The 20,382-nt window shown below is 41.6% G+C and overlaps 1 protein-coding gene across 4 annotated transcripts in view; it reads right to left on the bottom strand.

The window, feature by feature from the left end:
* Positions 1-478: 478 nt before the first annotated feature.
* The window catches only part of AFF2 (ALF transcription elongation factor 2), a 299,561-nt gene continuing 279,657 nt past the window's right edge, over positions 479-20,382 (bottom strand). For 3 of the 4 annotated variants that reach the window (XM_057372254.1, XM_057372256.1, XM_057372253.1), the window contains 4 exons: positions 19,172-19,219; positions 18,627-18,676; positions 14,171-14,385; positions 479-9,703 (listed from right to left, as the gene is read on the bottom strand). In XM_057372254.1, coding sequence (XP_057228237.1) covers positions 9,582-9,703; positions 14,171-14,385; positions 18,627-18,676; positions 19,172-19,219 — 435 coding nt within the window. In that variant the 3' untranslated portion in view covers positions 479-9,581. The remainder of the gene's footprint in view (positions 9,704-14,170; positions 14,386-18,626; positions 18,677-19,171; positions 19,220-20,382) is intronic. The other variant, XM_057372255.1, reaches the window with a different exon arrangement.

Raw genomic sequence — 20,382 nt, forward strand, 5'->3', positions numbered from 1 at the left:
GCTCCATGTCTCCGGGGATGTCTCCTCTCTCCTGAGCTGGCATTCATTCCTGGTGCTCTCAGAGCTGTTTTTGCAGGGACGGACGATCAGACCCGGGGTTCTCAGCTCTCCTGGTACCGGGGCACTCTGAGTGGCTCAACTTGAGCCCCGCGCTGCTCGTCCCAAAAACCCTCCTTGGAATCCTGGCCCCTCTAGGCTGGGCTTGGGACAGACAGGTTTTAGGCTGAGGCCCCTCYGGGACGGGAGAGCACATTATTGATCCTGTTACCTCACAGCTGGTAGCAGCACTACATTATTTTCCAACAGCAAGTCATTTTAAGTCGCCGCAATGACACAAACACATTGATTAAAAATTAAAACCAATGACAGCTCTCCCACAAACAGTACTTACTGTACCATACTTATTGTATCCTGGGAGGAGAATGAGAAAATAGCAGAAGACAGAATAATTTATAGTGATAAAATGGGTTACATTTTCATAAAAATTTTATTTTACTTTTTTTTTTTTAAATAATTCAATGCACTGGCAGTATAATTAATCCCTCTATGAGAGACACGAATGTACCAGTTCAACCAATATTATTTATACAGAGACATTGTGTTTAAAAACAACAAAAGTACATTTAAAATGTTTGTACATAAAGTATTACTGTTATTTCTTTTTTTTTTCTGAAGAAGGAACAAATGTAAACAAAATGCATAATTGTGCAACACGTTGGAAATACAAAGCAAAACAGGCAAGATACAATTTTATACATATAAAGCAAAAGAAATCAAACTTTTATAACTATACAACATTTCAGTAATTGCTTGACATTTTAACAGTTACCTTGGTCTGTACAAAACATCTTAACTTATACTTAAAACTTTACAAGAATAACATGCTTGTTCAGAACAAAGACACCTTGTGGAATTGCAATGATTATTGATATGATACTTGCACACATGAGAAAAAGAAAGGCTACTTCAATAGTAAATAAAAAGTAARAACATAACATAAGGTAAAAGGCCATTTAGTAAACCATAATCTAATTCCAATAGCTAATTAAGTTGCACTGCAATGCAGAAATTAAATCTGATTTTTGCTGGAAGACCATAAGGTCATAAAGTTGCTCTATTTCCAGGAACCAGAAGAAAGCATATATAAATTTTCCTGATATTTTGGTTAATTATACATGCGCACGCACACACACACAAAAAAGAAAAAAAAAAAAGAAAAAACAGTATTTGCCACAACAGCCAGAAAAGGTGGGTGAGAGAACCCACACACTAGACTACTCCCAATATGGCAGGGTTAAAAAATCAGGACAGCTAGGAAGAACAAACACCCACCRAGTTTGCCAGAATTGCTTTTCCTGAACCTTAGTTGTATTTTCCTTTTTTTTTTCCAAAAGACAGGAAGTAACTCGAATTGAGTCGAGCCATTTCAAAAATTCTGGGAGTACCACAGCCAAGCCAAAATACAAACCAAAGGAGAGCTCAAAACCAAAGCAAAACATCACCAGATCTCTGACTTCTTGTCATATTCTGTGATGACATGTCCTAGACCTTTTGAATATGGGTTTAAAAAAAAAAACAACATTTAAGATTCAGTAGAAGATATGCAATCCAGAGATGTCAAAAATACAGACAGGAATAAATTATACAGTATTTTATGGAAATACAAGGACTGTCAGCTCGGATAAAATGTACATAATTTTTAAGTGTCCTCAAATGATACATATGGCTAAAATTAAACCCCTGMTTGCAGCAACCTAACATATTCAGTGCCTGCTTCTGCAATCTGTGTGCTGAGCACCAATTCACACAGTTACTTCTGTGGACTTCAGAGAAGCAACCTGCCGACCAGGATGCTCAGGGGAAGAACAGCAGAATTGGGCCTAGATAAATATTGGCCATGATTTCTAAATGCACAGAACTCATTTGGCTTAGAGAAACCCCCTTAGCCTGCTGCAATGTCTTTGAACTAAAGTAACAGATTCCATCTCTAGACTGAGAGCATTTATGAYATGTTTGAATTTATTTGCCATTTTTCTATGCAAGCTAATGCTGATGCCAGTAAATATTTAAACTGAGAAGTAATGAAATTGCAACATGCGTTTAGTTAAAACCAAACCATATGCAAGTCTAGATGGCAGGCAGAAATTGCCCTCCAAYTTTTTCTAGCAGGGATTATCTGGTGCTGAATCAGAATAGTTCAATATGCACTCAGCCTCAGTGTGCATTTAKGAAGCTGCATTAGGGCATGCAGCACAGGATGAAAAGGCAGAGGGCTGGTTTTTCAGCTGGTGTAAATCAGCACTGACATCCACGGAGCTACTTAGAGGCACATCAGCCAAAGCTTTGGCCCACAGTCGTCAGAAACGTGCAGCCATCACTCAGTGTGTACGGGAAGCTCAGCTGTGGAAGTGCAGAGTGAGGTGTAATCGACATCAGATCAAAAGATGCTCTGTTCGCCTCGTCTCTGATAACATGCCCCCAGACTGTGTGGTCTAAAGCAGTTTGATGATGTGCTGTACACTGCATAGCTTTGCAAAGTACAATATTTGCTTACAGGCAAGGATTATGGAGCATTAATCATTTCAATGGCATGATMAGTAAAAAGGCATGACGATAAAAGCTTTGGGACTTTATCTGCATAGAGATATATTGGCAAAAATTAGTCTGGGGTTCGAGGGTTTGCTCCTTGGTGTGTGCATATCAGATTAACTCCACGGAAATCAGTACTCCCATACCAGTTTGCACCAGCTGAGGAACTTGTACTCTACCTCTCTTATAAATAAAACATTTATAAATAAAACCCACTACTCAGTTCTTTCATAAATTCAAGGGTAAATGTCTCCTGCCCGTGGGTCAAAGCTTCTCCATGTCCATAACGTCGTTTTACTTGTCACTGAAGTCAGTGGTGGTTTCCCTGACCAAGGGCTGAGCCAACACATGGTCTSGTCGAAGAGCAAGTCTGCTTGCAGTTATTCCAGCTCTAGTCCATAGACCTTGAGTTACTTTCAGCGAGATGAGTGCCCAGCCRGAACAAAAATGGGTATAATTGCATTTAATTAGTTCGGTTAAAGCAACTGAAGTTCTGGCTTTATACACTTCACTCCAATTAGGCTATCCCATTTTATTTATCCAGCTTTTCCTTTGATAAACACTACTCAGCAAGCTCCATAAGACTTGCACCACTGCCACTTGACAGCAGAATCTGGTGCCATGAGTTCCACCAGCTGAGCCAAGTTACTTTACATTTGCTTAGCTCAAATTTTGGTCCATTGCAGTTACTGTTGTCCAATAAAGCAAATAAATTCACTTAAGAATCTGACCTTCCTTTGAATTCTGGGAAGAAAATAACAGAGTAGARATTAGGGCTATCTATACCTGAAGGATCTCTTAATGGTATTACAACAGGGCGACACTCAAACAGCTGTGAGTAAACTTCTATCCAGCACAGAGAGCTTACAGAACTTGCAGAGAGAGGAATTCAGTTAAAATCAAAGAAGAAAGTCTCAAACAGCTGCCTTGTCCACTCACATGACTTTTGAGACTGGCATCAGTGGGACTCAGCTGGAGTCCTGTAAGCAGGAGTGGTCCTGTGGACACTACAATTTGAATTGCAGTTGTGTGTGCAGTGGGTATTGCCCGAGCTCTGTGCTGTCACTGTGTGCATGGCTTCTGTCAGCCTGACTGGCATTTCCAGATGAGGGCAAGTATGAGTGAGTGCTCAAACCCCAGTCCCTCTGCAGCTGCAGAGSACCAACACCTGAAAGCTCTGCTCACCCAGGCAGTGGGACTGGGCTCCCTCAGTCCTCTTGGGCACAGCACTGGTCCCCCARCACAGAAGGCAGGGCTATGTGGGGATTCACAGCACACAGACCGTTAGTGTCCAGCACCCAGGGTAGGCTGAGGGGTCAGGAGATCTGTGGGAGGCCACCTCAGGTCACAAAATGCACAATGCTACCCTAAGGTGGCTGCGGGGCCTGTGGGCTTGGTCCTTGCTTCTTGTACAAACAATGCAAAAAATAATAGTTTAACTGGATGGTGACATCAGGGCAGTGACAAGAATTAGCTCTTTGTAACATCTGGTGGCGCTCTGTATGCAGTGGTGCTGTATTTTGATTTCCCAGGATACCATGGCACAGGTATGACTTTGCAGGACATACCAACAGYAATGGTTGGTCCTTGTCCCCGTTCCCAAGATGCACACACAGCTGAAATTCACAATTCCAAACCMCACCAGCTTGTCCCACTTTCTTTAAACCACTCTTGACATCTTTACCATTGCCTAAAATGATTACAGTGCCAGTGAGATGCCTGACATAYCACTACATAGTCTATGGGTCTGGGAACAGCTTTTCATCAAAGTATTTTTGTTGCAGGTTTTGGCCTCCTGATGAGGCCAGGTTTGATTCTCATCTGTCACCAATTTTATGCAATAACTCGTCTACACCTGATACAGATTTTTTTCATTTCATCGCTCTCTGTAGAGCCACATCCTCCCTTGAGCTGTACACAAGATCTGAATTCAACCTATCCCAACTTCAGTAGGGGTTTAAACTGGTGTGAGATGATCAGAATCACTGATCTTGGAAGACAAAACATCTCTGAAACAAAATGGCTTAAAGTAAAGCTACCAAGTCCATCAGAAAGGCAGGTCTGACAAGGATTCCAGGGGAAGATGACTATTCTCTAAGTCAGGCAGGAACATTTTGTATTCAGCAGCATGAACGTTTCAATAATGAAGGAGACCCTAATAGTTTTTAGCCTACACATGTAGGCTAAATAGCAAGTGGTATGACCAAAAYAAGCCCTTAGACAGACACATCTCATTAGACAACAGAGAATGCCAACATGCATTGCTGTGCTCTGGTTATGTCTTGGAAGTTCAGGATCATTATTGGCAATAGAGGAATTGAGCTCTCCCAACATGAAGACTTGTTTTATTTGTATTTATCAAATAGCATGTAAAGTAAAGCTGGAAGAAATCATAAGGCCAGTAGCCTGGTTTCCCATTTTCATCCCCTTTGACTCAACCCCAGTGCATTCAGGTGAGGTCAGGGAGCTGCTGTGAGAGGGAAAGGCCCTTTGCAATGATCCCTTGGTCTGCACCCTGCCTACAGCTGGGACATTTCTATACTTGCTTCAGAACAACAACTTMTTTTTCTTTGGTGACTTGTTAAATATTTTGTCCTTCTTAAAACTTCAATACACTGGTTTATGGTGCGTTAACCTGAAAAATCCTGACACAGACTTTAGGGACCACAGGACTGAGATGACAGAGTTGATGCTACTTTCTGCCACACCTTCATTGTCTGCAAGAGACAGCAGATGCAAACAGGATTGTGCACAAACCACAGARGAACACTTGAATAACGCCACTACCACCAGCAGTGGTAGGAGTGCTCTGTTTACTGCTACYGGTTCTGTTTCCTGTGCTATGAAGCAATGAGCAGGGACTTTCTGCTGAAAATCCATGCATAAATTACATAGATGTGTACACACTTTCACACCATGTGCTTGCTTCAATGCTGTGTGGAGTTTCCCCTGAACCCCAAGWAATGAAGTATGTTAATACTTAAGTAAGAATCCTTACCAGCCCCATTTTTGTTATCTGTACACTCACAAAACTAATAACTGGATTTAGACAGCATTAAATGCTGACAAAAACACACTGAAAACATTTMTTCCAAAGTACCTAAAAACATCAGTGAATCTAAACTGTCATGACAGAAGAACATAATAAAATATATGAAATTTAAAAAAGCATGGAAATTAAGGTACAAATTCAATTGTCTTATTTTGTCTCCTTAGGAGGAATGAATATCTCAAATCCTATTTTTTAAAAATCCCCACATAACCATCAACAGCCCTGTCTCTACCTTTCAAAGGAGATAATTTATAAATGAGGCAATATATTCACAGAGAGAATATTTAAATAACTGAAAGTCCAAAGAACATATAAGAAAATGTGAAATTAAGATACAAGAAGCAAGCTGTGAAAGCTGCCACCAAGACTATCACAAAAAGGCTTTCCCTCTGCTCCCTGCTCTCAAGCACCCAACCCGTACCACATGGTTGGAGATGCTCACTGCACTAGGAGCTGGATATTCAAATAGTGAAGACCTGCTGCAGCCCTTGGGGTGGAGGTTAAGTGCTATGTAAATGCCTCTCTTGAGCATTTAGGACTTTGCTGCCCTTGGGTCTCACACCCCACATGCTTGAGTTTAGCCCTTTACAGGCCTGCTCCCTCCACTGCTGAACTCTTGATACTGCTCCAAACCTTCTCAGGCACGGGTCACAAACGACAGTCTCATCAGTTCTGGCAATGCTTTAGGAMGCTTGATGTCCTCCTTAAATCCCAGCTACAGAAGTCAAGAGATTACATCACTGTCCCAGTTTATCACWATTAAAAACAAATGTGTCAGTTCTGGCCCTTGGCATGCTTGTAAAATGCCTGAAAATGTTATGAAATCAGTCTCAAAGCTCAGTATCCAGAAGGCAATACAAGAACCAAAGAGTTTATTTAAAAAAAAAAGCAAAACCCGACCTCCCCCCGCCCCAACCCACAATTTTAAGCCAGTCTTGTAATTTTTGGTGCTTGGTTCATGAGTTTGGAAGCCTGAATTGGGCAGTGTTAAGTGCAGACATAGCAAATGCCCAAGCACAGACATGCTGCTTCCCCATGGATTCAAACAAACAAACAATCTCATTTGATTAGCTCTGCTGGAAGTAATATTTTAAGAGGTAAAATGATTCCACAAAGATGACATGTTGGCAATTGAAATGAGATGAATATAGTGCCTGTAAAAAGTGCAATAATCCTTAATAACTAACCCAAAAGAAGCATCATCCCCAGGGATAAGACAGTAATTCACTCTCCATATTTAATTTGTTTCTAAGCTGCTTTTGAAACAAGACTGCTAAATAGTAAGTTGGCTTGTGATCCTAGACTTGACTGCTGGACTTATTATCATCCTGCCATTGATTCAGCATACATTTCAACCTAAGTTACAGGATACAAAATCAGGTGGGCTAATTCCTTAAGCTGTTTAAGCAAAAGATTGTGAACATGGGGTAAATTTAGAGATAGGAGCCTGTTTATCACAAGCAACAGGGGAAAGATAATACCTAGTGATCACTGAGTGACTGCAGCTGACTCTGAACTGTCCTGTGTCTGAAGATTTCCCTTCAAGACATCGTTATCCCTCATAAATGCATGGAAGTCTAGGATTTCAATCTACATTAAAGGAGAAACTGATGACAATGCACTTAATTAGACTAATAGTTACTTGCAAAAAGAATGGAAAACTCTGGCTTGTGACAAAACCAGCCCAGCCCTACTTCATCTCAAGTACCAACCTATTAAAAAATTGATTTCAAATGTTTGATTTTCTTTTTCTTTAAAARAACCCTCCCAACCATCACCTTTCATCTACATTTCTGAGTAGTTCTCAGTGCTGTGGTTTTATTCATTAGCTACTGGGGCCAGAGTSAGTGTGACCATTGTGTCAGGTTCAGGTTTCAGCCGTGTTACCAAAGCCCTCAGAGAACAGATAAGGGTGAATCCACCACCTCAGGAACAGGAATGTGCAGATAATACAGGATGTGCGTGTTCTGCAAATGTCCTTTGCAGAAAACCCTACACTGGACAATTTCTCTAATGATGCATATTGGCTATGTTTACAATACAGTCTTGTGGGACAAAATATTAGGAATTATTGGTTTTTAAGAAAAGGTAGTACTACAACGAGCTAATTCACAACAGCTACAGAAATGTTTGCCTTAAATGTGCACTGGGCAGAGTCCTTAAACTGCTCTTATTGCAAATATCCAAGGCCTGCTCTAAAAATCTTAACAGTCTGAACCTTTAAAATGCAAATTTGTCCTATTTATCTGGTCACAACCCAGTGAGTAGAATCCAATAACTCACCAGATTAAAGAATATACAGGTTTATATAGCAGAAGGTAATTGCAATTAACTAATATCTGGATGGCATTTAATACACATATTGTATTATTTCAATGAGATGAGACAGAATAATATTTACATTGCTACGAGCATTTTCTGTTTATAGAAATGGAATTTACAGTTCAGTAAGGTATGCAGGCATTATATCAAGAATGAGATGAGACCATTTAAAGCCTTGTGAATTATTGATATAAATTCATTTTGTTTTGTTTCATGCACCAGCGCTTCTTCCAGTGGCACCAGAAGAGCAGTGCAGTTTATAACAGGAAAAAAAATAAGAGGAAAGAGCAAATGTGAAATGGTGCAATTTATTCACAATTGCTTTGAAATTCTATCTGAATTGTCTCATTATTATTCACGCATTAGAGGAATGGTCCAAAACATGACAGCATGGGTAAACAGATGCAGAGCTTGGAAAATARGTAATCTGACTGAAGTATTCATGGCCATTATTAAACAAATTTTATATTGCTTTTGGGTAAATCTGGTGATTTTATTTAATTTGACATTTTTTTCAAGATAGCAAGATAATACTGTTCGTTTTTAATGCTCTGAAATGAACAAAACAGGTGAAAATTGATGCCACATGGAATTATAATGTTTMAACAGTAGGTGGTTAGTTAAACTTCTAGATAGTTCTTGGAGAATCTGCATACACTTATTAATGGACTTTTACATACAATATCAATGCTTAGAGTGCAGCAGTCCTGTTAAAATCCGCTTTCAGTGAGTCACTATGCAAGGAGAGATTGTTCTATGAAGAAAAATCTTGGATGAGTATTTGTTTGAGACTAAAGAGTACAACAGAAAGAAAATTCACAGATTTAGTATAGGAATGGTAGATAAGACTAAGAAAGCTAATATTTTGAAACTGTCTAAAAACYGCAATAAATTCTGCTGCCTACTGAAATTATTAAGCCAACAATAAACAGGAAGAATGGAATATCAAAACCTCATTGCATAGTGTGTCATCATTCTTTAATGAGGCATTCCTTCAACCTTTTACCTCTTAACACCTTTGGTGATCTTACATTATGTACCTGTAAGATATTCAATGTTCTCTTTTAGAGATTAAACYTATAGGACTTATGAAATCTTAGGAATGTACTGAGTCAGGTAATGATGCCAGAATTAAGCGTCGAAAAGCTCGGTACAGGTTCAGAAGATGATTTTGAATGAATAGCTATAACTTCTACTAATTTATTTCAGAAGGGGTTTCTCATATATACCCTCAAATATTTAAGACGCTTTGTACTATTTCTCAGGAATCCATATCTTCTCAAAGTGCTTTTTTTTTGTTTTCACTTGAAGGCAGCATGGACTTAAAACAATACTGCAGGGAATGTACCGTTCCATAAAGCACATAAGGATGGCAGGATCCAGGAGACACAAGGCATAGAAAATTGTCAAAAATGATTAGATGGTACAACACATACTGCTCTTGAGTCATAAGTTTCATTTATGGTGACTTCTACTTCCAATAGATAGGATATTAAAAAAGGCAATAAAAATGAAGTTACATGAATAAACTTCCAAAAATGAGTGGAGTTCCACCAGTGATCGTCTCTGCGCTGGTAGAGGTAGAAGAATGGGGATGTCATGAACAGGGCAGCAGTCACTACAACAAATGAGCCTCAATGCGGAGCCAGTGGAGTCCCTGGCGAACGTAACGAACCAGATTGGTCATACTGCTGTGTTGTGTTAAGGGTCCCATCACTGAGTCCAGGTCTACAAAGAACTCTGCAATACACAAGAAACAGAARCAATTGTTTCAGGCAATGGTACAGAAATGCAGGTATTACGATGATTTTCCACTCAGTAGCAGCATGGTGCAATTAGTGAGTTCTCAAGACAGTTGTGCACATAGTAAGAAAGAATTTAAACAACAACAATCTATTGAAACAAGCCAAATTAGATTATCCATGCTGGAAGTCTACCACAGCATGGTATGAGTGGTTGCCAGTACTCTTCCTTTAACTCTGATGATCTGCACTGTCAGTTTTTTGAGATCGGRTTTGCTGACTGTATGATTTAAATAGCTGGCAATGAAATCTTGCATTGCTTTTCCATGCTGTACTCTCTCCCAGGCATGAAGGGCTAGATTAAATCTTTCCAGACCAGAAGGMCTTTCTTGCTCTTTTCCCCACCCTCCAATCTCTGTAACTGCTGTTGCAGCCGTTTTGGCCCTCCGCTCATCCTGCTGCAGCTGCAGGCCCCAGAGGATGAGTGTGGGGTGGGAGGGGAGAAGGACGAGAAGAGAGAGAAGACAGCAGGAAAATAACATCATGGAGATGGGAACCTTTAGGGGGAAGAATCCCAACCCTGGCATTCCATGCTGGGAAGGGTTAACAGGAGGTCACTCAACAGAGAGCCCCAGTTAGGAASCGACACACCAGTTTACTTTATGTCATGTGTTAGATGCTCTCGGGGTGAAAGACTAATCCTGTTAGGGCCAGCAGACCTTTCCTAATTGCTGCCAGTGGAGAGCTGAATGGTGTCCTGTGTTCTCCCACAGCTCTTCACGCTCGCTGGGGCACAGGCATTCCCACATACACAACACTTACACTATATTTAGGCAAGTGGGAACCCGCTCTCAGTGAAAGCCCCTCAGAGCTCAGATAACAACCAACAATCACAGTAACGATGGCTGAGCCCTCACATTCTCACCCTGTCTGAAATCCAGTGCACTCAGCCAGCCAGCACCGCATTGGCTGCGCTTCAGGAGAGCAGATGCYGGGTACAAAATCATTATCAGTCCTTTCTTCATCGAGTAAGTGCTGCTTTGAGGTCTTCTATCCAAGTATTGACAGCCTGACCCTGGTCAGCTTGGGAGCTACAGCAGTATCAGAGCACAAAGTGATTTGGCTGGAGGCAAGCATAATGAGAGCTCAGGGCTAGCACCAGCGCTGCTCAGATGCTGCAGCCAGCAGCTACTTTTAATCTTCCTTCCTCTGTCTTTTATTCCCCTCCTCCAGAGTAAAATCAATACATTTATAAGTGAAACAATGCACCATCTTGCTTGCATTCTAGAGATCTCATTCTAGGCTCAAATAAATAATAATTGCTTTAAACACTGAGAATTCACCTCAAAGCCTAATTTCAGGTTAACATTGCTTGAAAAAGTTACAAGCACTGAAGCCACTTAATAAATTTATGCATGAAAGAACAGGTTTTGCTCCCTACAGGGCTGATAGTTTTCTACTGTAGAGAGAAAGCGCTGCTTTCTTTGTAAGCTTAAAAAAATGGTCTGATCTTGTAAAGTCAGCTGAGAGTTTGATGTTATAGATGGTGAACAACACCACCACTTTAAGTGATCCAACACAAACCATCCCATGGGCTCTGGGAAGTCTGCAGTTCAGTCTGGCATGCTACAGATACAGATTTATGCCAAACTCTATCTATTCTCCCCCACACACTCCATTCTACTGACCAGGGGAAATTCCACCAGAGGTACACAGCAGTATATTCYTGCTTTCCTTTTCAAACCAGACCAGCTTGGCAGGTCACAGTTCTGCTGTTCTCCCTCTTGCTATGCATTTTTATTTTAATGGCACATCTTTTGTCAAGATGACAAAGAAAGGCTTCTGTCTGCTGCTCTGAGCCAGCTGGACATGAGTCAAGTCCAAACTGGGAGCGTGCAGGCAGACTCAGAGGAGCACAAAACCAAAGCTGACAGCCATGGACAAGGGGAGGCTGCACAGCTCCTACAACGTGGAGGAAATTTCTTGTGACTGCATGGGCATGACCTAACCAAACATTTATGACAGCAGTAAGACCCAGAGGTAAATGCTGTTAGGCCACATTTTTATACCCATCTCAGGACAGWTCATCAAGGACATATTCTTATGCAAGACACACCCTGTGATTCAGAAGACAACAAAAACAATGAGAGCTGACCACAAAAAAAGGCAAAAGTCACTGGATGCGGTTGTTCATTTTGTTATTTTTGTTTTGTTTTTTTTTTTTTAAAGGAACTAAGTTTTTATCTTAATCATGATTTCTTTGCAGGTTTGTGGTTTTCTTTCGGTTTTGAGACCATTCTTATTGTGGGGTGGGGGAAAATCTCTTTTTTTATAATGAGTTGACTGCCCAAGCTCCTGGAAGAGAGGTCAAGTGATCTGTCCTGTACCTGGGACACACAACAGAATCTTGGGTTTGCACTGTCCTGTTTGCTGTCTCGGGGCAGTTTTGAGCTCCCAATCCACTGCCCAGAGCTGAGACAGCTGGAGGAGCTGGCAAAGGGGGACCAGAGATCCTCATGGAGAGAGGGAAGAGTCCTGTTCCAACCAGCAAGATACAAGTGCTTTGAATTATTTGAGAGGTGCAGATGAWATTTACTTGAACAATTCCAGCCAGGTTTCATGAAACACTGTAACATGTCTCATGTCCAAGTGTCTTGAACACATCCTTTTTTGAAGAGAGCCCCTCGTGTGGTAAGATGAAGAGCTGCAGCGCACCGCAACAGTTCTCATACACTTTTTGCTACACCATGTATTTGAATGTTTGAATGCTTCAAATTGCAGTTTGTGTTTAAGCATGCAACTTTAAATCACGTACTTRATTAGAAATGAGGTATCTTTCTAGACAAAATGTAAAGACAGACACGCTATAGCATGTATGAAACTCTGATCTCTCTCCAATGGTTTATAACACTTAAATGAAATTTGAAGTAACACGAACTTTGCATTCCCTGTAACGTGTCTGCAGGTTGTGAAACAAGATATGAAAGAAYAGGTCACAACCTTAAATGTCTTGCTCATGTGAGAAACCCTTATTCATGCATCCAGTCCCAGTAAAGTCAAAGGGACTGCTCATCTGAATAAAGAGTATTCCTATATGGCTTTGCAGAATTGGGTTTATTTGATCGTAAATCAAAATGAGAACAAAGAGTATAGGGAGGAAAATGCAGAAAGAGAGTCAGCAGGTTTTTTCTCATCCAGCTCTAGGACTGATAACAGCAGTGGCTGGGTACATTTTCTGTCTGCTGGCTGAATGCCTGAGCTATTTTGATTTAATACCAARTAGAACATTTAACAACTCCACAACACACAGGGCTAATTACAAGATTATCACCATCTCTTCCTCCTATCAGGGYATCCTTCTGCATTCCCACTGCATTACATTTGACAGAGAATCACTTTCACATTTTGTGAAAATGGATGCAGCGATGGAAAAAATCCAAAATGACTGCACTGCTACTAAATTAATCAATGTGAACAAAGACAAGAAGCAGTGGGGAGGACTGGACAGAACTTCTATTATTGTTCCTYATCCAGGGATAGATCATTATGACCCACCATTCAGACATAAAACTCTATAAATCTCAAGCTCAGTTTCTCTAAATCAGTGGAAATTTGCCACTGACATTAATGGGAGTAAGATCAAACTGCATACAGCAAGCACATTTGTCAGGACAAGTCGGCCATCTGAAATCTCACTATAATTTAAGAGAACGACCCAACTCATGATGAGAATATTTCCTAGTTAGGCTCTGCACCTCAAGTGTCAAGGAAGCTTTCTCAGTGATTTGTGTAAGCCCAAAGCTGGAATCTGAATAATTACATTGTCATGGGGAAGTTCACAGCTGACCAACAATAGGCCAAATTTGTCCCCTAGTTATATCTCAGCCACTCCATTAAATTTGATACAACCCCGTCACAAACTGCTTGCCAAAACTCCTTTGAAATGACCGTGGTAAAGAGTTWCATTTTGTTGTTAGGAATAAACCAGCAGATTTGCAATCCTATCATAGGAGAGTCAAGGTCATGGCTTTCAGTGGGCATCTCCTAATCGGACTCCCTGCATAAACACATCTAATGTTTGCTTATTAWCCTAGCTAGCATTTTAATAGTCTTAAACCCGTTGACAGAGCAGTCTGAAAATAACCCCGGTGCTCTACGAGAGGCTGAAACTGTGAACGAATTTGCAGACTTAAAAGCTCTCATCACTTGGGGCTCGTGTTTGCTAAATTATTTGCCAGCTGCTCCGATAACCCCATGTTCAGCGTGTGTTACACATYCCCCTCTGTGCCTGACAAGAGAAGATACGCATTGGCTACAGCGACCAGCAAGCAGATTTGGTCTGTTTGCTCAAGCTGTCACAGTTGTGCTCTTAGATGCGGTGCTTCTGGGTCCAAATCCAGAGAGCACGGGGAAAGCTAAAGCTGGGGAGCCAAAGGGGACAAAGAAAAAGCAGAGAGTGGGGCACCTTTGTTCTCCTTGGTCAGCTTGTCAGCCATGTCCCAGTGCTCGTAGCTGCGCAGGACGTTGTTGGTGATGTTGACGTGGCTGGCAGCCATGTGGTGGATGCGCTGCGGGATGGTGATGGTCCCCGCCGAGGACGAGCCCGCCGTGCCCGTGCTGCTCCCAGCTGAGCTGACGGGGGACGGGCTCAGGGACATGGGCGAGGGGGTTTCTGTGCTCCTGGGAGAGGGAAAGACACAGTGAGTGCCCCTTGCACCCCCCAATTCACAGCCACCCTCGATTCCCTTCAAAAGTTAACTCTGCACCCCAGCCGAGAGAGAACGTGCACTGGTACCTCCTGACTTTATGAGAATGGACAGCTTATAARCTAGGAATGACTGAGAATAAAAAGGGATTTAATTCTCCCTTTAAATGAACCCATTATTAAAAAAAAAAAAAATCTATCATAAAAATAGAGCAATCTTTCAGAGAAAGCAGCATCTCATAGCTGTAATGATTTTTTCTACCTGCTGCCAGAAGCTGCAATGGCAGTTAGAAAACACTCAATGTGCAATATTGGCTTATTATCAAAGTATTTTCTGGAAACCACAATGACAGTTTGCTCCAAAAACAGTCACCACAATAAGTAAAGAGCAAGTCTTAAAAGCACCCTGCAGAGCAGTATTAGGACCTGAGGGTACTGTAGGATTATGAATATCTCCATAGGATTCTTTAAGGCTATGGAGATTTGTTCTAATTGCCTACAGTTCATCCACACARTTCTGCACAGAGCAGTGTTTTAAGTTACCTACTTAGTGTGGCACTAATGTGCTAATATAGATTTTCCTTTAATTCTAACACCATCAATTAGGAATCACCTGCTGGCTGCAGGCAGAGCGACGGTCAGCACAGCACGCTCTTGTTTAGAGCTGTGCAGTGCTGAATGCTCACAGAACAGCTATTCTCTTTGAAAATTTATAGGATCATAGAACTGTTCAGRCTGCAAAAGACCTTTAGGATCATGGAGTCCAACAGTTAASCCAGCACTGCCAAATCTACCAAGTAACCACTTGTCCCCAAGTGCCATCTACAATAAGRTTCTTTTAAATACCCCCAGGCAAGGTGACTCAACCAAGTCCCTGGGCAGCCTACTTCAGTGTTTGATGAGCCTTTGGGTGAAGAAATCATTCCTAATCTCCAATCTAAACCTCCCCTGGTGCAAGCTGAGGCTATTTCCTCTTGTCCTATCATTTCTTACTTGGGAGAAGTAAAAAGAGCCGCTCTTCAGCAGACCCACACTCCTGCCCAACGTGGTGTCCTCCACAAACTGACTGAGGGTGCCCTGGATCCCCTTGTCCACATCATCAGTAAAGATATCAAATGGTACCAAGCCCTGGGGCCACCACTGGTGCCCAGCCCCAGCTGGATGTAACTCCATTCACCCATTGGAAGCATGTGCCTAAACAAAAGTGTTCTGTTTGCTGCGGATACTTGAGATGCAGGGCCAAGACACTCCTGGCACTCTCTGCATGAAGCAAAGACACAAAACTCTGCAGACAGGGATGTTGTAACCCCTCCCTGGACAGGCAGCTGCAGATGCCTCGTGTTGTGCAACAACATCTAGCTCTCTTGGAGTCCCTGGGTCTGATCAAAGCCCAGGAGAGAAGGGTTTGACCTCGTGGCTTTAAAGGTCACTGTYACTGGCCTGGCTGGGCACAGACCTGCTGACACCGGCAGGTGCTGCAGGACAGACTGACACCACAGCACAGCCTGGGGCTCAAAGGCATCGACAGCAACAGCTTTTGCTGCAGATTTCCCAGCAGTGCTCTGCTCTAACCCGTGCTCAGCAACAGGCTCCTGTGATACATCCTTTTTCCAGAGCTAGGGATCACATTGATTTGGCAGCTCGTAGCTTTTTACCCAGCTTATGGGTTAGAGTTTAAGCATGTCCTAATGCACAAATGTTTTATTTTTAAGTCTCAAAACATCCTGGTTACCTGACTTGCCACAGTGCCTTTAATGCACAGAAGAGCTGAACTGCACTAGATTAGGTCTGGGAGAAGTTAAAAATGATAAGTATCTGAGGAGACCAAGGGTATTTTGGTAGAGCCACTTACAACCAGCTGACGCACTTCTGCCAAATAAAGCACATTGTTCATTGGATTTACCCTGTTGTGCACAGCCATTATTACTGTGGTGAGTCTACTAAATCTCTGTATTTTGTGCTTTCTGTCGCTAGAGGTGGGAAACATTTCTGTAATGAAACCAGGGAAAATTTGTTTCACTGCCAGGCTGGAACACAGGCCAACTTTGTAGAGGTTCACAACCCTTTCAAACGAGCAGGCAGAAATTCCAATRCGCCAAGCTGTGATTTTTGATGGTCTGAGATCCTGTGTAGACTACACTCTGTGGCAATGGATAAGCTTTGCTTTATTAAGAAAAAAATAAATCTGAGATTACCCCACTGTCTCCCYATCCTGCACCAGGCTGCTGATCCATCTCCAGTGGTGCCATACCCTGGATGGTGTTTGGTCTTTTTTTCTGTGGTGTGTGAGCTCTCCTCCCATCTGACACAAATTTGCAGGGGAATAAGAGAAAAGCAGAGCAAGCAGCCCGAGGGAAGGCAGAGCTGCCAACAGCAGCACCAGGCCCCTGACAAACCCTGGAGMCACCAGGAGCCACAGAGATAGATGGCAGCTCTGAGTCTGCTGGGGAGATTTTCTTCTGAGACTCCACGCAGGGGGGACTCGAGACCYGAGTGTGGCCTGTGGTCTTTGTGTGTTGGGTCACAGGTGTCACAATAATGCTGYTCTAACAAGGCCCTGTCACTCAGTTACTCTCACATGTCAAGYGCTTCCTGCTCTGAATAAAAGACAGAGATGTGCACTTTCAGAGCTTTCCTTCCTTATCTCCAAAGTTAGTGGGAAGGGACTGATCAGCTGGGTGTTATGTTAGAAGTGATGCTGACCTGAASGCTGGGTTTCTGCTGCCTACTTTGTGGCCAGACAAGAATTTTCTCCTCCAGTCAAAACCCACTTATTCTCAATCCTGGACACCTAATAGCTCCTTTAAATAGTGAGGGAGATGTCATCACCTGCAGAGCACACACTTCATAGGGGTCTATTATAGGACAGGAATAAAAGGATAACTTCTGCTCCATGAAATGTTTATGTACAAGCCCCTTCTCAAGGAACAAAAGAGATGTTATGCTCCAGTGGTCTATTTGATCACTAAAACTTTATGTTAACATTTATGTATTTTTATTACAATACAAGGTTTCACTGACATTTAAATGCCTGGAAAAACTGGCACATAATGAATAATTTAATTTAGTAGCTGCTGTTCCAGTGTTAAAATATCTTTTCAGTTTTTATTTAAAGTGATTTCTTATTTCATCACTTTAGGTTGTGTTATAATCTATATTCAAATAGCTCTAAACATAMATATCCAAACCAATTTTGAATATTGGGGTGTGTATATATACATATCTATACCCCAAAAGATTTTCAATTATTTAAGACAATATTTCTCATTAAGCAAAATGTTGGAATTTTTGGTTTTGCACTGATTGACAACAAAGTATGTTTGAAAACTACAATTCTTTGTGTGCTAAACTTCAACCCCTGCTACAGTTCTACTACTTTGTTTCCTTGGTGTGTTTAACAGTCATTTCTTCCTCTGAACCACCAGAAGGAGACCATTAACAATAATAATTTTCACCTAGAATTTAGCTTACTCAAATAAAGATGAAAAAGAAGGCRAAGTCCTTCACCTTTGTTTTACCTGTATTGGGATGTGTGACCAGGACAAAGGAGCAGCAGAAATGCAGCTTCCCTGAGCAGCAGATCACACTGCATCACCCTGACTCCACACCTGAGGTGAGGGTGTTTTAACGTTAATATGAAGCCACTGATAACTGGCTGACTAAGTACCTTCACATTTTCACCACTATTATACCTTCAGTTTTATTAAACAGCACTTACCATATATCAATGAAATATTCATTGGTCTTTCATTGCCGAASGAATCATTGAAAAATCATTGCAATGAAGGTTAACTTTACTTTGGCTTCCTAAAGTGACATGGTACTTGCCAGCTAATTAACTGATATTTTTATGGCCTTCATTTGGCTTGAGAAGCAAACTGTCAGAGAATTTAGCACAGCCTCACCACATCTGATTTCAGACTTTAAGGGGGCTCTGCACAGATGAAGGTGTGTTTCAGCTCCCCGTTCCCACCCCCACTGAGTGGCTCACAGGGGTACCTGATGTATTCCAGTGGGAGCCCCTCACCCCCACAATTCAGCTGAAACATCAATTCTGTAGCCCTGACGAACAGTTTCCACCTGATACATACTTGAAATACAACTGGAGCTCCCAAAACACTGATCCCATGGCCCGTTCCTTTGCCTTTAGAGGCACAAAGCCACTTCCCCTCCTCTTGGAACCACTTGTTCCCAGACAGAAGCAGAAAATACTCACTTTCCATTGCCRCCCCAAGGTGAGGGGGCCTGGGAGGCTTTTGAAGAGTTCTGTAAGTACAAAACCAAAACGTAAATACAGGTGATGCAAGGACATGGATACGGATGACACAAGGCTCAACACTCCCCCTTTTCATTGCAAGAGCTACAGTGCATGGAGCTCAACAGCTCTGCTCGTTGGTCCCATAATTAAAGGGTTGGTAGATGAATGGTAGGTTTCAACCAGTGGCTTGAAAATCACTTGATGAAAGAGGGAATAAGTTCCAGTAAAATGTCACAAAGAAATGGTTTAATTACCACTGAAACTTATTCTGCRCAGTAAGTTCTTCAGAGTGCAAAGGACTGCTTATCTTTAGGGGGACCTTCAATATTTTAATAAGAAACAAAAAGAATTTGGCTTGATGCCTTAACAAAATTGATCCCTCCCAAGTTGTTAGGGAAGGTGGCCTGGGATTCAGATTGTARCATAAATAAAATTTTTAGTAAGGATCTACTTGAATGCCTTTGTTTTTATATATTTTAGTTGCACAAATTGACTTTCCTTACCTGCTTACTCATTCTGCCTTTCACGTCTGTGTAGCACCTTGTAAAACCCTGTACAAAAAAGATTGCCGAGCAACAATAAAGCCCAGGTTTTTCCAGCCTTGCTCAGACTGAGTGGTATCTTAGTTCYCATACAAAGTGGCAGCATCAGGGCTGAGGTTACCTACGTGTGCCCTCTGAAAACACTCACTCAGCTCCCTGGCTAAGTCAGCACACACAGTGAAAACTCAGTCAAGTTTTACAAGTTCTCTGCAAAGCATTACCCCATTCTTACAACACTCATCWGGTTACTGTAATTCCTGTTTCACACAGGAGGCACAGAGCTTCAGTGGAGCACAGAGAGTACCCTTGCCTTGCAAACCACAGCTCMCAGCCCAGCATTTCTGACCAGAGCAGAAAACCCTGTCCAAACCMCAGCACTGGCTGGACTGGGTGTTCCTGCACAGCAGCCACTGCTCACTGAGGGTGTGGGCAGGGCACGGGGAGTTTCACAGCACAGGGCACATGCAGGGTGGATTTTTGACAGCCTCACATATGTAGGATGGAGAGAGATCCTAAACTCCCCTGGAAAATCATCAGAAATTTCTTATAATATTAATTTCTCCTGTCTGGGGATTCTTCCCAACAGTGTCTGGAGACAAATAATAGATTTGTCATGATTAGGACTTGATCTCAAATGGAAGCAGTTATTTGATAATGAAAATATTTAGCAAAAATATTTCAATGACTACTGACAATAAATTTCCAAAACCATAAAAATCTTCCTCAAAATTTCAGGGGAAATACATCACAGGATGTCACTTTTTCTAATCATAAAAGGTTTGATTTCAATTTAAAAAAAAATTATCGCTTTAGTGGTATTTTAAGTTGTCCCTAGATTTCAAAATTGTTTTCATGATTAAATGGTTATTTTCTGTTTTGAAATGTCAAAAATACAAATTTGAAGCTTTTAATTGGAAATTAATCAGAACCAGTTCTGTCCACAAATGGTTTCAATTAGAACAAACTGGCATTTGTGAGGAAAAACATAAACAATTTAGTCGAAAAATTCCTCCCCAGCTCTGCTGTAAACAGTGGGCTGCTTTTCACAGTTAAAATTGTGTAAAATTTTGAATGACAACTCTATACAAACAGTTAATCTGTTTCATTTGTATCACAGATTCTTGCTAGTGAACACAGAGAACATGCTGCAGCATTACAAAACTAACACATAG

The sequence above is a fragment of the Malurus melanocephalus genome, unplaced genomic scaffold, assembly GCF_030028575.1.
Source record: "Malurus melanocephalus ecotype Western Australia unplaced genomic scaffold, MMel_1.1 scaffold_168, whole genome shotgun sequence".
In the NCBI taxonomy this organism is placed as follows: Eukaryota; Metazoa; Chordata; class Aves; order Passeriformes; family Maluridae; genus Malurus; species Malurus melanocephalus.